Source organism: Ceratina calcarata, unplaced genomic scaffold (genome assembly GCF_001652005.2).
Source record: "Ceratina calcarata isolate Rehan_Ccalc_2016 unplaced genomic scaffold, ASM165200v1 scaffold154.2, whole genome shotgun sequence".
Taxonomy (NCBI): domain Eukaryota; kingdom Metazoa; phylum Arthropoda; class Insecta; order Hymenoptera; family Apidae; genus Ceratina; species Ceratina calcarata.
In genome coordinates this window covers 91643-109072 of record NW_017136637.1, presented here as the reverse complement: position 1 = coordinate 109072, position 17430 = coordinate 91643, and the positions used below count along the sequence as shown (strand labels likewise).

Here is a 17430-nt window from a genome sequence, read left to right as displayed (position 1 = left end):
GCTTTAAAGATTCATGAAATTATTCTAAAATTCATGAAATTTCCTATTTCAATGCGTAAAATGAACCACAAAGTCCATTTTACGGAAACAAGAAATCTGAAGGATCATCAGCGGTGGACTAAGTGTCCCCAGAAAGTAGAGAATGAAAGATCCTTTTATATTCTCATTGAATTCGTTCGATAAATTCTGTTTCTCCTCGATCCTGTTGCGAAACCGATTAGATTACTCCGTCTCACGGATGCTATCCGCGTGTCAGAAGATTAGTAGGTTTCCAGGCACATAATTGCAGCCGCAGAGAAAGGCGTTAACCCGGCGAGAATCGTAACGATACTGAACCAGCACGAATTTATAGAAACGTCAGTTTGTAATTACGCGTCCGACTAGAATGCACCGAGCCGAGATACAGGGTGAGATACTTGCACGGAATTTACAGAATTATAGCAATTTATAGCGGCGCACGCGCTGCCCGATTGTCTACAACCATGTACACGATGAGCATATAAAAATCGATATCAGAAATTCATTTATGAATTCGTCATTAATAGTAGTTGTACATTTATTTTATTACTATTTGACAAGTCGACATTTATTTTCCTTTTATCATATAATAAGTTCGATAATGTTAATTGAACGATGAATTTATGAATTTATTATTATCATATTATTTGACGTATCAATATTTATTTTCTTAGCTTTATAATGAGGTCAAGAAGTAACATAGTTATTGCTCACCCTGTATACGTGTACCAACGTAAGTATGTACTTACATGTCCGCGTTGGAGCCTGATTTATGGCTTTGTTGAATAATTATTTAGCGAAACACACACGATTTCCCGCGGTATTCGACGATTTCCTATTACCTATCCCGATGAAATATCGCAGGCTGCTGCGCGCGGCTACGCGGATCGTGTGTATTTTGCTATCCTCGATAGTAACAACATTGCGGTCTATGACTGGAAGAGGGAAATAGCCACGGTGTTATAAAGTTACACAGGTCCGATCGTAACGCGATACACTGTATCGGTACAAGAAACAGTAGTTAGAGATCTTGCTTAGGGGGCGGGAGGAAAGAGAGAGAGAGAGAGAGAGAGAAAAAAAGGCAGGGCGGTGAAAACGGCATTGGTCGATACTGGCCGATGATAAAATTGCATTGCGGCCCAGCCTCCATTAGCCGGCTCGCGAATTTCGTACACTCACTTTGTATCTTTCCGTTCCCTCCACTCCCTCTGCTCTTTTTCGGTTCTTTGATCCCTGCCGGATCCTTGATACGCCGAATTATTTTTAGACACGCGTGCAAGTACGTGTATCGCGCTTATACGCGAATTTTCGTGCCGCTCGGCTCGCATTCCACTGATAACGCCGAATCGATCGTTCTATAATCGTTTTACGACTGTTTCTTACGCGATTTTCAATACGTCCGTGATTAAGATCCAAGGTAATTTTTTTCTCTTTCTACGTTCAGAGTTCGGTTATCTAATTTCTTGGTGAAATTCAGCCTGCGCTGCTCGATAAGATTGAGATCCGATGCCTGCGGTGACTATATCGTGTTTCCGAGCACATGCGCTTATTCTTAGCACTGTTGCCTGGAAAATCCTTGTGAATTTGCATAAATTATGGTTACAAGGAGAACCTTGTCTTGAGAACAATCGGATAAGTTTAAATCTCTCGTAAAATAGTCCACTTTCACTTAGCCTTTCAGCCATCTACACGATGTGTCAAATAAATATTTGATAAAGCTTACTGAATGAATAGATTGTTATGCTCTAACAAATCATTTTTAATGGAACCAATAAATATCGTTATTTTACATCCGACGACAAGATTTATTGAATCTATTTGAAGTCCAGATTTGAAAAGAAAATCGTTTTCCCGTAGAACACTTGGTGGTTTTATAAAGTGCGAGACAAAACAGTGGAACAGTCGCTATTTATAAATTGAACTGATTTTTTGTTATCGCCGATTCCAAGTAGCCGCGCTATCGGCCCAGCTGTCAATCAGCTCTCGACGTAACGACTCATGATCCGTCTGTCATGTTCGCGCTCCGGTTTTAACCCACCGTCCGATGAAATCAGTCGGTAATTAATCAGGGAAAAAGTACCCGGTGCCACGTCATCCTGCCCGCGATCTCTTTTTAATCGCTGATCGAGCTCCCGGTGACTTACGCGTACCTACGTGTTTTAATCCACTTGTACGATACTCGGTTCCCTTGTTATCTGAACCACTCGTGAAAGTGACACATTTAGATCTCCGTTGCATACTTCGCGCTCGGATGGAATGTGTGTAATCGACGTTTCCTTTCCTGTGTTTTCAAACATTTATTGATAAAGCAAATTTACTCTGATCTTATTTTGGATCGATACTTCTTTGTATAACTGATTCTCGATCATCGATTGAAATTAAAGGATTGTCGTTATTCTACTGAGAACTCTATTATTAGCCCGACGTGACGTTTTCTTATTATTCAATGCATCGATGAGTCACTTGCCATTGCGCGGAATTAAATGGTACGATCCATCATGAAATTGGTTCCATCCAGCTTGGTCCTCCGAAGACTGCCTTCTATTCTTCAAGCAGAAGAAATTAATCCACATCACAAGCTGCACATATCTAATAATCTAATACAAAGAATAAAACACAGTCTATTGTTGATGTTCTGTTAACTCTTTGTACTCCGGCTAAGAAGTCTTCCTGCAACTCCGAGTTTTGTACATAAGCGAGAAATACTTCATTTTATGAATTGACAGTGAATAATTTAATTGAAGTAAAAAATTTAGAGTATTCAATGAGAACTGGTGGTAAATATGATGTATGAAATACGTAAGTATGATATAGATTTTTACCAGTAAATCATGGTTTTAACATATCATTACAATAAAAAACTTGACATCTTTGAAATTCCCTTGCTGCTTCTAAATATCCTGTGACTCTATGAAGCCTTTCCTTTCTTTGTATAAATCTGTAAGAAGCTAAAACGTAACATTATAATAGCTGAGTTGGTTATAACATCCACTGCTTCATTAACTCAAACATTAATATACGAGGGAATCTTATAACATTAATGCTTGAAGTTTTTTAAAGAAACAAAATTTCCACTCACTCATTCCGGGTCGCGTTTTGGAGCAGGGCCAATTTCGTACAATTCCCGCACATCATGCCAAGTGGGTCGTTTACAACCCGATCCGTGTGAAATGAAGAGAATAGCCGATCGCTTGACGACTGGCCAACTATTTCGCTGGAGCACGTTTGCTTGCAACCCCCTGTGTAAATATGACTTGAGTCATCGATTTTCGCAGCGTTTGCATTTAGTAAACAAAATATAAGATTGCAGTTGGATTTATAATTGGACGAGTTGCCGATTTATCGATGCGCTACTGGATCGAGAATATTATAGCGTTGACATTACAGAACAGATGAAGATTTGTGTATTGAAATATAAAGTGATTAATAGTCTCAGATTTATGGTTCAGATGAATGCCGGTTATCAAAACTTTCGTTCATATTCTTAGTCTGTCATCTTTCAATTGTTTATATGCAATTATTTATGATTATGTTGTATGCTAAAAATTGCCGAATTTTTCGTGCAACATGAAATTCCACTCTTCAGTATTCTATATTCGGTGTTACCATCAACGAATTGTCTACAGATCTGAAACAATCCTCTGTGAGTAACAGGAACACGTTTGCACGATCGCCACGTGCGTTCGTCACCTGGCCACCGTTCACAGAACGCAAGCTTATCTTCAGATCCTCGTCGGAATTTCTATCACTCTCGTTAACAGGTTCGACGTTCTTCGATACTGATTTCGCACATCGCGATTTTCCCGATCTCGCGGCATAAAGATGAAACCTGATTCAGACAACAACAAGAAAGAAAGAAACAGAAGCAGCCGGGATATATTCTGGGATAACAAGCTTGTTAAAACGTCACACGGTTTATTTCACGGCCAGTTTATTAGACATCCATGCCCCGTTTCCACCCGTCACGTCAACAGGTACTTGCAAAGTAGCCAACTTGTTAACCGCGTTACGTTCTCTAATCTCGACGCCACCGCGAATCCTTTCAAGAAATGGACGGTCGTTCGTTTTAATTGAATCGTATCGACCGCGAAGTGATACGGCAATTTCTTTGTGCCGCAATCACCTTGCGTTTAAAAATAACTCGGCTATTTTTAACGTTCATTAAGCTCACGTAACGTTTCCGTCGTTGTCGAGTGTCGTTCGCCGGACATTCCGAATAAAATCCACGTATTACAAAAACTACTATAATGGCCTGTCCTATGCTTCGAAATGTAATAACACCTTTTTAGAGAGGCAATTTTATTTTCACTCCTTTTCCGCGTTCTTCGTTCATTACAGTCATCCCGCAGAGACATGTAATTTTATTCACCGATACTATCGGCTTCAATTTATTTCCAAATAAATTTTCTATCCTAAATCACTACCGTAATAAAACTTTTTACACAAAATCATATTTTTGTCTCAGATTTATTTTACTCATTATACTTTTTATGTTCCACACATTTTCCATTCTCATATTTACTGCACATCTTCGCAAACGCATAGAATCTATTCGCGATGTATGTTAAAGGAAAAAGTAAATGAGGGTATCGGGTACGAGTTTCTGAAATATCTATTATTATTATTTTGACAATACGCCAGGGTATAAAGTAGATACATAGACGAGTGAATGCGGGTCTTAGATTGCGGTAACAATTTTTTCTAGCTTATCTCCTCGCCGACATGCATCGTCGATTAATTCATTCCGCGATATTCCACGTGCGTAATCATCCGACATTTTTCATCGCGGCCGCGATTGCATAATTAATCGAGCCGGCGAGCAAACTAACAAAACGTACCGAAGAAGACTTGCCAATTACTGACCTTCTTATTTTCAAAGATCTTCCCTCTTTTTTCACCTTTATCTGCTTCCTGTCATATTTCTACGGTTAATGTCTGTACTTAATCTAATAGGTGATAATTTGTTAAACGAACGTAGACGAAATGTACTAAGTGCATGAAATACAGAATTTAGACCGTACAACATAAATTGTAAAATATCATAAGTGAGTCACTTTATCCTCATTTTTGTTTAAAAACATTAGAAAAAATGACGTTTAATCACTATAATTAATGTACGCATTCATCACTGGCTGAGGAATCGTTTCGAACGAGACGGTATTAGCGTGGAAAGTCGTTAAGTCGTGTGCTATTAATAAGCCAATACTAATTAAAGCAACTGGTAGTGGAATAAAGTCGCGAGATTCCTCTGATTTACACCTATTCCAGTAAGCTTGCGCGTGCGCTCGAAACGGTCAGCCACGTGCTCCGAGTTTCAACTGTCCCAAGAGAAATTAAGGGAAATGACCCAATTTTCAAAATCTCCAAAACTCGCTGGCGTATTTTTCTATAATTTTGGCATGAAATAAGTACAACAAAAAGTGTTTTTAGAAGAATCTATAGTCGAATTAATTCGAGAATGAATTTATAAAAAATCAAAAAGATCTAATTAAAATATTGTAAGTGGACCATGAGTTGTAACGAACGACACACGTGATGTGGCGCGTGTATGTCCTGTGGTGATCAGAGGAGCCACACCCCTGAACAGTTTACAGTAGTAATGTGATATATTAGATCGACACGAAACACTCTAATGTACTGTGTAGCTGCGATAATGACAATCCCCACGTGTGCACATCTCGTACAACGTTATATGCATATCGTTCTTCAATTACCCCTTGTAACGCGATATACTATAGAGACGAGGCGCATTAGAACCCGTATTACATGTATCACGTGTGCGAAAACAAACTGTTACATAGCGTGCTGCGATCGAGCCCAAGAGGCCCTTTAACAGTCTCGGAGCAGACGACAGTCGAATCATATCTTGCTGGATAAACATTCAAACAAATATAAACATAAACTCTTATGCACTTGCTAGTGGTTATCGTACATGATGAAAGAAACGAATTAGTAACCGTCAGGCATTATCTGAATTGAAAGGTTTTACTAAATCATTAAATCAATTATAATTCTGGGAGAGATGAAGCTATGCTTTCAAAAATGTCTCAAAATATTAAATACTTTATTTATCAATGGTTCAATTTAAATTTGTTCATTCAAACTCTTCGATCACACATTTTATAGAAAGATTTAATTTTTCTAATTGTAAGATTTATGAACGGGGGTGTTAGTCCACAGAATCGATTCCCTGAAAAGGTTTGAACGCTGACCGATCAATAAGGCAAAACTGTAGCCAAGGATACAAAGTTATCACTGTTTATCTAAATGATATGCACGGCGAGTGTTGACCCTGGATTGCGTAAACGCATGCCTGACGCATACCGGCGGTCACTGCATCCTCGCCGATTCGTCTTGGAGCGTGATCGACTCGACGTGAATGGTAGTGGAACTGCATTAGAAAGAGCAACCAGTTTATCCCAAGATACTTCTTTAACAAGATCAACAAGTATCACAATAGGAGTGTAAGGGGTCTTTTTTTGGATCTGAAGGAATGTGAAAGATGTCAGCTAGTTTTTCTCCTTTACATTGGATAGTAGAGTGACTATGAGTTAATTACAATTTCTACGAAAATAGGAAAAGCAAGAGATCTTTCCGAATAACTTAATTGATTTAGTCAGTTGATTCAACGATTAAGTATGTCATTTTCAGTATTCTATTCCTAGAGCTTTATCAGATCCAATTTGCTTTTCGTATCATACACGTCAAAAGCCTGTATTTGCTTTACCTGTGGGAACGCCTAACGCAATACTGTTCTCGGGTGAAAATAAATTCGACTGGTACGCTCCTAGGTAATAAAAAGTGTTTTCGGTCTACTTTTAGATACCCTCGTCTAATCGCCTGTGATCCCAATGTTTGACGAGGAAGTTTACTCGCGAGGGACGCATGAAAAATTCGTCACGCCGCACGGTTCGAGCGTATCGAGGCGTTTTAATAACCAGGCGGTCTCGTTTGCCGCCGGTTTTTGCGACACAAATTACCCGATTGAAAAAAAGTACGATCTTTGCCCGCAAATATAGGTGTGCAACGTGCTTTGAAAAACGGTTAACGACGTGACTTAAACCGTTTTTGCCACTGTCAAGGAGACTGAGATATAATTCATGTAACCCTTATCCGTCTCCCGTGTTATTTTCAAACAAGTTCATTGCTTTATTATGCACCTGAATGATTTTCTTATTGCCTGAAAAAGATTGATCACCTTGCAAACAATTGACAAAAAAATTTTAATTACATGTAAGAAAAGAAACACTATTTTTAGTAACAGTTTAAAAAAATGTGTTTTACAGTACTTACAGTAGAAATTTCTTTTATCTTTTAGTCATTACAATATGCACTTTGCCTGTGGTATTTTGTACATTCCTATTGTGTTTCTATTCTATATATCAGTGTTTATATTTTTTGCATATTCACTTTCCTCATAAATGCAAAAAGGCCGCAATCTAATGAGCAATAAATCATTGAGATTGATGATAAAGCAGTGAACTTTTAATTGATTATTAGCGCGTATAGTATCATGTGAAGTGTTCATTTATATGAAAAATTCGGAAAATTTCGAAAAAGCATATGGAGGACACGTGTTATACCATAACTTGTTAACCAAGCTAACGAGGTTCTTCAACAGTGGCTAGAAATAAATAGCGTCGCGTGAAGACTCTGCACAGAAGTCGTCTCCGTTTTCACGACGTGTCTTGTAACACAAATAATTGATAAAACGTACCCGAGGTCACGATTCCGCACTTTTCCACGTTGGAGGCGCGATAAAAGTCGTCGAGGAGAAAGCGTGTTCGCTACCAGATGATACATCGACGAAAGCCACGATTGGATCGTTCCGCGAAGAGAGAGGAAGATGCGTGTGCGCGATTATGGCCGCGAGAAAGGCCGAGGTCGAAAATTTCTGCGCGATCCTCGATCGTTAAAACGATCCCGCGAGATTTGTTGCGACGAAACCCGTCCGATAGTCACGACGGTGGTAAACATGCCTAACGATGGCCTCAACGCCGCTTTGAGTCTATCTAATCAAACTAGAAGGTCTTGGAAGTTTTTAGAACGGTGCATTTTATTATTCAATACTTTTGACTAAAACCGACGTATTAACCTTTTCGCTAATACGACTTTTGTTTTAGCACAAAAATAAGTATGTTCGTATAAAAATATTGAATGGCCACAGATTCTCTCTGATTAATTTCAATTCCTAATTATGACGACACCAATTAAAACTATGCAAGTCTTTAGAATTTCAATCTTCATTGGATCTGGTTGTCGCTAATCTTCACTTGGTTTTTGAAGCCCCCACGTTTAATGTCAAGCTGTCAAATAAATTCGCTGTGGCTTTCACCGACGGTTGTAATTAAATCTGAATTAAAACTAGCTAGAGATGTTCAAACAAACTCACAAGTGGATTTTTATGCAAAGCGAAGCTCTTCTCCTATCAATTTTGAAAATGTGGTATAAACAGAATTTTTATCAGTCAATTACTGATGTATACTCAGTTTTACATTACATTACATACATGTCTAATTGAATTTTTTTATGAATGCATAAAATCTACGGTTATAAGGCAGATTGCTATTCAGTTAAAAGTTGTCACTCCTTCATACAAAAAGCAAAATTCCTATGTATAAATAAATAAGATACGGAGATAGAATATATATCTGTGTGACACCATACAATCTCATGGATGTCTTTCGAAAACAGGAATTTATTGAAAATAATTCTCCGAATAAAATAAAAAAATAAAATAATATGATTTCTATACAGTCTTATCGTACAATTAACAAGCAGCTGACTTTAGAATCGTGGAACGGAGTCGAAAGTTAATGCTGCTCGGAGTGACACCACAGACAGGGAAAGATGTCTTTATTGTCGCCGCGCTGTGTACATACGTGCGGTCGGTTATAGGCTACACAGTCAGCCTCTCGCCTACGAAGTACGCGGCTCGTTACGTAATTGCAACAGGTGTGTCCCTCCTGGTGGCCAGCCACGTGTTTTTCCTCGCGACTGTTCTCCATCGGTTTCAACGTGGAATCGCTTAATCGCATTGCCAAATTGGTATTATCCCTGCTTTAATCATTTTCAAGGATTTGTATTAAAGTATTAAAGAGGTGAGAGCTCTTTAAATCTACTTAATGAGCTAGGTTAATAACAAGGTTCTTGAACTTCTTTTATACTCATCCGAGTAGTTAAATTATAATTATAAATAAATTACAGATTTTATGCATTTATTGGAAAGAAGTGTAGGAAATATAAAAGACGTTTGTGATATCACTAGAAGCTACATGCATATCGCATTTGTTAAATAATGCAACTATTTTCTATTTATATTTATAAGTTGATAGCATAAATGTTTTATTTTACATAAAAATCCGCAGAGTAATTATAAATCAGTCATCAAGCTGCTACGCTTTACGTCTCCCTCTCCAGCGTCTGACGCAAGATTTCCCAGAGATCATTGATATCCGATTGTCGAGATCTAATGACTTAATGCGCCACGCGTTTCCTCTATGTGTGACTCAGTTTTAACTCGGAATGTAGGTGCAAGGTTGCCTCGGGATTGCACCGAGATTCAATGCTGTAATAAATCTAAGGATTTTCCGGCAAGAAATTGACGCGGGACGATCGCGGAGATGATAATCGATACGGAAAATAGGTAGGCGTGAGTCGAGTAGTTTCTATCGTTTTAGGAGTACATAATATGAGTATGTATCGGCTATTATGCCTCGCGCAGATGGCACACGTGATGACTCGGCGAATAAAGTGGCGGCCGATGATAAGTGCTGGTTTAGTCAAGATATCATGCCTACACGTTGAGCGTTCGTATGTAATTGCCCGACTTACAATTCTTTCGAATGGCAGAAAGTTTTGTAGCTAGTCGAAAGTACTTGCTGGACGAGTCTTAGCTTAGAAGATGATAGACTAGAATCTACATATACGTCATTACGATTTTATGCTAATACAAAATTTTAATTCAACCACTTGTTTGAAACGTCGAATTAAATATGAGACAATTACCATTCTTATCAGCGGTATTAACACTTTAGTAAAAGTACGAGTGATCAGTGTACGATAGATTCCTCATAGACTTGCTAATAAGGTACTCCTAGTAAGCAATCATTTCAGCTATGATTTGAGTGTTTGTAAAAGTAATCACCATTTCTGTTATGCATAAAATCATTGAATTATTGAAACTTGTGAGAAAATCGATTGCAGAATTCCTTATTTTAGAAAATAATGGTTTTTTTTTTTTAAGAACGGGTGAAATTGTGTGATTGCAGGTGAGCGGGAGGGAGGCGGTGCTGACCGGTGGCGGCGGCGGCCATGCGCCCCGGCCCGCCAGTACAGCCGAGCCGCCGCAGGCCTCCCCGTCGCCAGGAAGAAGTCCCTCAGGAACGTAATCGACGGCACCGGCGTGATCGCTACCACCACCAGCAACCGCCACCGCGGTCACGCTCGTTAGGGAGCAGCTCGCGGGCCCTGCTGGTGTTGCTGCTGCTGGCCAGCAGCCCTCTGATTCTGGGCCTGGCCGAGCCGCCAGGTGTACACGGGGCCGAGAGGCAACAGGCGCTCTCAAGATCTCACCAGAAAACCGATCAGCCGAGGAAACAGCAAAATCTCACCATCGGATACCTCACTGCGATCAAAGGCGGGCTGAAAGACCGCCAGGGCCTTGCCATCTCCGGGGCGTTCTCCATGGCCCTTGACGAGGTGAGCCACCCTTCAGCTTTCCAAATATTCAGATTCAAATGTACATAAGTAACTCGTACGTGTATAAATGAATCCGGTGCCTTTTTAAATACAAATTTAATTTTTACTTATAAAGCAATTATACATTTGTTATAGCGATCTGTATTGAAAGTCCGACCAGATTTGAACAATTCAAAATAGAGTTACATATAGTTTAATATCAAGGCACCGAATTAATTTCTACACCTACTATTTTGCCAACGTATTTTTGATTCAGTGTAAATAATTGACGAAACGTGTAAGTAATAAGCAAAAAGATGTTTGATAAGAAACTGTTCCCATTATCTTGCTCGGGCTTGTTAGGTTTCCACGTGTTCTCGCGTGTCACGGTGCACGTGGAAATTGGTCTGGTCCGGTAGGTGGGTCCCTAATTACGGTAGCGGACTCGGACGGTTCCCACGTTGCGGGCCGCGGCGAATCTCGGGTACCAGCCGAAAAGTGCGGCCCGGGCAATATCGCGGGGCCCCCTGTCTCAGGAGTTTTTTCCTGCAGGCGGTCAGCATCGCGAGTCGGGCCCGGCCACGGTCTGGAAGGCTCGATAATTCATTGGAGAAGAGGATCGGCTTGGCGCGCGGTCGCGGAGGGCCGTGAGATCGTTTTCGCCGGTCGGCGAGAGAGCCTTCCACTCCGAATAAGAGAGGGGAAAAAAAAGAGAAAGGTGGTACCGGCTGCAGCTCCCGCTGCAGCGCGCGGAGAAGAGTGACCCGGCACCTCTCTCCACGGAGATGCCGATTCGTGCGAGGGTTTAAAAATACAAGACCGGCATTATTCGCCGGTCCGCCCACGCGTCCGCCGACGAAACTGCGCTCTCGCAACCGTGAGAAGAATTCGCTCGCGATCGAAAAACCTCCTCCTTCGATCCTCTCTCCCTCGTACACCTTCATCTTCCCCCTTCCCTCGGTTCTTTCCTCTCTCTTCTTCTTCATCTTCTTCTTCTTCGTCCTCTCGCTTTTTCTCCCGAACCAGCCAAGTGTTGTTGCACTCTTTTGCAACCTGTAACCGTAAGCGCGCACGTGTGTACATACGTGGAAGGAAAGGGCCCGCTTCGAAACCTCTGGGAATCGTCGAAATAACCGCCCGATCGTATCGCGGACCTCGTATCCGGTTCTACTTCGAAATAACAAGTTACGTCAAAGATGGATCGCAGTTACGCCGATAATTATTCGGGTATTTCACCGGACTCTCGCTTTTATTTATCGCACCTTCCAAATTTAAACCGTCAAGTCGTTTTTCAAATTGCTCGATCGTTTCCGTGTACTTCAACTCAAGTTGACATCAAATTCGGCTGATATGTTTAGATTAGCCGAATGCTTGTCCTCACTTTAGGAGACTGATAGTCGTTTTATGTCAGATCAAATGAAGTTTTAAAAATAAAATTTTCTCTACATTTATTACCATCGGCAATAATTATTAATAAATAGTAGTATTAGTTATTGACGATGACAATAAGACTGTCGAAACTGGAAACCTGGTTTAAAAAATTGGTGAATGAATGTTTCAATAATTTCGAACATTCTGTTTGGTCTGAACACACCATAAGCCGGAGACAATTCGGCGTTTGTGAGCGGCGGACGTGGAAAAGTGCAGGAAACGAGATTTGCGCCCGTTTATTTACGTACTTCGATACAGATACGCGCGCCACGCAAGAGTAAGCATCGCGATCGGCCTCCCTGCTCGCGAAGCCTTAAGTCTGGCTCACAGCTCGTTTCCACGTCGAATGTACGGAAACGAGAGCCGGCCGAGTTCAAGCTATTTTCGGTGCGTGACCTGTTGGCAAAGATTCTTTTTTTTTTGTTTCATATCGGTCTCCGGCGACCGGCGCATAACAAGGAAATAATGCGGTATTTTTAGCTGTGCCGCGGTGAAAGTTCCTCCGTGATCGGACGCCGCCTGGCCACGTTCGCTTCTAATATATTTGATTCCGTGAACAGGAGTTGAGATTTTTAAAAAAGTATCATAATTTATACAGGAGTTGAGATTTTTAAAAAAGTATCATAATTTATATGAAAAAGTACCAGTGTCAGTATCTATGATGTTGAAATATTAACATTTATGTTAACAAATTCAGGTTCAATTAATTTCTGACATAGAAACTTTTATACTGTTTCAAATTTCGTTTCTATAAATGGAGAATTAAAGCTTATGTATTTTCTACAAATGTTGAGATTATATTCATTCCTGGACAGAAATTAAAATGTCGATCTTTGCATCAAATAATTATTGTTTCCAAGCTCAATGTCAGTTTTAATTGATGTTTGTGCAGACATTTTTGCAGCAAGTCACAAATGTTATAGCAGCAGATGCCTTTTGATTTTCATTCACCAAATTAATTTAATTAAGTAATTTATGATACTGAACTTCTTTTGAAATACAGCGCCGGTTAATTGAGCTTGTTTACCAAGAAAGCGGGGCGAGATCGTTTTGCGGATCCTTACCGAGGCCTTCGATTAACATAATAATCGAGGAAGGAAAGTGAATCGCGCTTAACGTTTACCTGTCTGTTTTTTTGCAATAACGTGGTGCAGGTGCACCTTGTCCAACTCGCTGCCGGCGATATTCGCGAGCCGGGGAAAAAATCGTGGAATTCGCTATGACGCACTCCCACGATCTAACTAGTTTAGCTCCGGCGATATTTGTAAATAGGGTACGAGCATTCTTTTGCGTGGAATTAAATTATTCTCGCTCGCGTTTCAGGCAAATCGTTCGCGGCAGCTGCTTGAACGCTCGTAAATCATCCGAAACGATTTCACCATCGTCTTTGTCGAGCCTTAATTTGATGGAATTGAAACCACATGACAAAAATAATTTTCAGTTGCCTCGCGCATGTTTTCAACCCGACTTGAAAGTTTGTTCTCCCAATTGTAATGCATCGGGAATTTACTATAAAAAAAATTCCGTTTGTTTCCTTTACTTTTTACATTCGTTTTTCCTTTGAACGTGGCAAAGTCGTTCTCGTCCCTGAAGGTTGGCATTCGCGCTCACAGCCTTCCACGACCGGACGCCCTTCAATTACTCGAAAATAAGCTGATTGGTGAAACCCTGCCAGTGGCAACGGCACAAGTGGACGGACACTAGCTGTGAACAATGTTTCACGCTCGCAGACAGCTCTCCGGGGAAATCTACTTGTCCCCGAGATCCCACATTTTTTTTTTAACAGAATTTAAACGAGCAGACACCGGCCCTTAATCGCCTGTCAGTTCCCTAATTTCATTAGCGAGGATTACAACTAGAATAATCGCCTCCATGCATTTCACGTGCCAATATTATCATTAATGCTTTTAACGGCGTCGGGAAATGATTGGAAATTAAAGTCCATCTGGAATAAAATAAACCAACAGATGAGACGTCTTAAGAAGATACAACTTAATCGTGAGAACGAGTTTCAACTTTCATTCAGTAGAATCGAAGGTGGAAGGGGGGACATTATTGTTGGCATTTCGGTGGGTCGTCCGGGCAGGTGCAAAATCAGGAATGCGAACCGTTCAACGGGAAGAGCAATGATTTTTTATAGCGCCGCTTCGAGACCGCTTTTAACGGTTCCACTCCCGGTCAGAAGCGGAGTGTATACGAAAAATCGTCGAGTCCCTCCCCTCGCGGCTCGATGATTTTTCCTTACGTAATAACCGTGTTTCGTGCGCGTTTAATTGATCTCAACTTGTTCCTAGAAGAGATGCGTGAGCGCTATTAACACTCGGTACTCCAGATCTAAAAGCGTTGAAGAAAATTGCTACGATTATCGCACTATCATTAGAACTGACCGTTCAGCCAGTCATGCTTACGTTGAAATTCAACAGGCTCTTTTTACCGCGGGGATTTTTCTCCGGCCAATTGAATGATCATTTTCTTTTTGTTATAAAAAGAGCGTAGCCAACTGTTGTTTTATTCCTATTTGCTAGCCTGCGAGGAAAGGATTAAAAGAGACATCGCTCATGCGTTTAAAGATCTCAATGCCATTAATCACTTTTACTTTTAAGGAAATGACTTCGGAGCGAGCGGTACCCGAGTCGTAAATTTCTTATCGACCTTTTCACTAAAATAACTCGGTACAACGGTGTGGATTTCCTAAAGAAGGATTTACCGTTTGAGCGGGTTAGAATTTCAACCTCCGCCGCGTAAGAACGTAAATTGACGTGTCGACTACTACTTGGAAATAGTATTGTTGGAATTCAGATTTGCATAATGATCGAGCACGCGCGCCGCTTCTTGAATGTCTTAAAACGTTTCCAACTGTTTATTGTTTATTAAAAAATCTAAGGGATATTCCAAGTAACGAGTAGAGACTATTTTAATTGAAAAATTATAGTAAGTATGTAATAAATCATGTAGTAATAATCATGTATCAAATTTTGTAATAAATTATCTAACCAGGAATGTTCTATCTATCACAAAAGAACATAAACCAATCTCAGGCAAACTTTATATTTTCATTATAAACAACTGCCTATCTTTATCCCGAATCGAATCAGAATTTAATTGATTAAGATTGTAATATCGATTATGTCAAGTAGAAAGTTCAATCAATCCGATTGTCGAGCAATCGCTTATCAATCTGTTGTCCTACGTCATCTGTGATTTATGCAACTGGGATACATTGTCCGTGATGGCTAAAACTTACAATAGGATGAATATTCATGAGAGAAGTTATGGTAACGCAATTAGTTCCATTAAACAGTCCGACCGCCGCGGTGGCATTGCTCGAAACAATTAAAGTATGCTAACCCACAGTTCGCGATCACTATCTCGTGACACTGTTCAATTATTGTAATTCAATATCGTATGAGGAAAGAGATGAGGATTCTCCGTAATAGATTGCATAACGTTGAATGATCTGAGTAGATTGCGAATTCTTATGCAAAATAAAACTCGTATGATATCGATTTAAAAAAGTCTAATAAGAATTTCCTTTAATCTATTAGACATCATGATATGCATTTTACCGTCGATATACTTTCGTATTTTTTATGTTCTTTTCCTATCAGTGGATAAAATCTGCAGTCTAATAATTATTCTTTTGTGTGGATTAATAATGTACGCGAAAATAATTAATGTTTTGTATTTAAAAAAGTAATTAATGTTTTGTTCAGATCAACAAGAATCCAGATATACTACCGAACGTAAGACTGGTGATGCGATGGAGCGACACGAGGGGAGAAACCGTGGAAGCCACCAAGGCAATGATCGATATGATCTGCGACGGGGTTGCAGCCTTCTTTGGACCAGAGGGCTCGTGTTACGTTGAAGCCATAGTCGCTCAGTCCCGCAACATACCCATGATTAGTTATGTAAGTACCCTTAACGCTATTTAAAACGAGTCGCTTACACTGCCTGTCAGGCAAGTCTGGATTGTCATTAGGACGGTTCTCGTTGAGCTAATTCTGTGTTTCATCCAGACCTCAGCCTTCTAAACAGCTTAACATTTTTACGAAATCAAATATCAACATGTAGTGTAGTTTGATATTTTTTAGTTCATTTATGTATCGAATCCTCAATTTGATATGATATTTCCATGTTCTTTTATATGCAACTTCTAATCATTCGTTAATATAAAACGCCAATATGAAAAACTTATCAGAATTTCAACTTTGCTGATTGGAAATAGGAGGCATTCTTGTTTCAATCAATTTATTTGATCTGTTGAATTGGTTGTAAGAATTGCTACGTGAGAATCAATTAAGAGTTGTAGAATAGGTAAGGATTGTAAGACGATTGGCAAGGATAGTATAGGAGATGTCGGAGGGTGAGACGGGATGCGTGTCGACAAATTGAACACCCGCAGCGTGACGACATAATTAGAGGCTGCATTTGGGTGATTTCGTCCGACGTTAGAACACGCGAGGTCCGCCCTGCCCTCTGAAAAATTAGCATCCAACCTTCCTCTCTTTAACACTAAACCTACCATTCAAATCGATCGTTCCCAAACTTTTTTCTAGAACTAAAAACGTTTACAATGGTTAACTCATTAAATGGTTGATCTAATTGATTTTAGAAGCGAAATAGTTGCGAGCGATTGCATTGAGCAAATTAGAAACGATAAAAGATATCATTAGGGTCCGGTTGCACACATCCTGTTAGGTTTAATAGGGATTGTACGGTCGTTTTGTTCCACGTATTCGAACGAACCTCCGTAAGTCACGTTGCGTCCTAAGTTAAGCCTTCGAACGGCTATCGGAGCTATCTTAGTCCGGAGTTATCGCCTGGCCGTGGATATCTTAAATCGTAGATTAACCTAGGTCCGTGTGGCTCGTAACACAGCTCGAAACAGGATCTAGAAACGCATCGATCACCAGCCGGACCGAACTGAACGAAACGAACCGGTTATACTCGATCGCAGTGGACACACAAAGCGCGCGTGCATTCGATTCGGTCGCCGTTGCTCTTCCTACATCGAAAATCACCTCGATCACGGTCTCGTTGCGTACTATTATTGAACGCTCGTTAGATTAGAACACGGATTAGAATACCGTTAAGGACGATAAATGATTATGTCCTTTAGGAAAGTGAGCTAAATCGAAAGTATTGAAAATCGTTTAAAGGTTTGTACAAGATTAATGTAGGTATCAGAATATACGTGCAAAAACCTAGTTCGATTGACTTATTGACTATCTCGAGATGTCAATAAAAATTCGCAAATACCATAGTTCGTCAGTCGAGTAATATCGTTGGCATAAAAAA

General features: G+C 40.2%; 1 protein-coding gene across 3 annotated transcripts in view; it reads left to right on the top strand.

Annotated features, from left to right (window-relative positions):
- Nucleotides 1–17430, top strand: part of LOC108632334 (receptor-type guanylate cyclase Gyc76C) — a 60431-nt gene that overhangs the window by 18075 nt on the left and 24926 nt on the right. For all 3 annotated transcript variants that reach the window (XM_026819577.1, XM_018036836.2, XM_026819576.1), the window contains exons 3-4: nt 10290–10719; nt 15843–16040. In XM_026819577.1, coding sequence (XP_026675378.1) covers nt 10333–10719; nt 15843–16040 — 585 coding nt within the window. In that variant the 5' untranslated portion in view covers nt 10290–10332. The remainder of the gene's footprint in view (nt 1–10289; nt 10720–15842; nt 16041–17430) is intronic.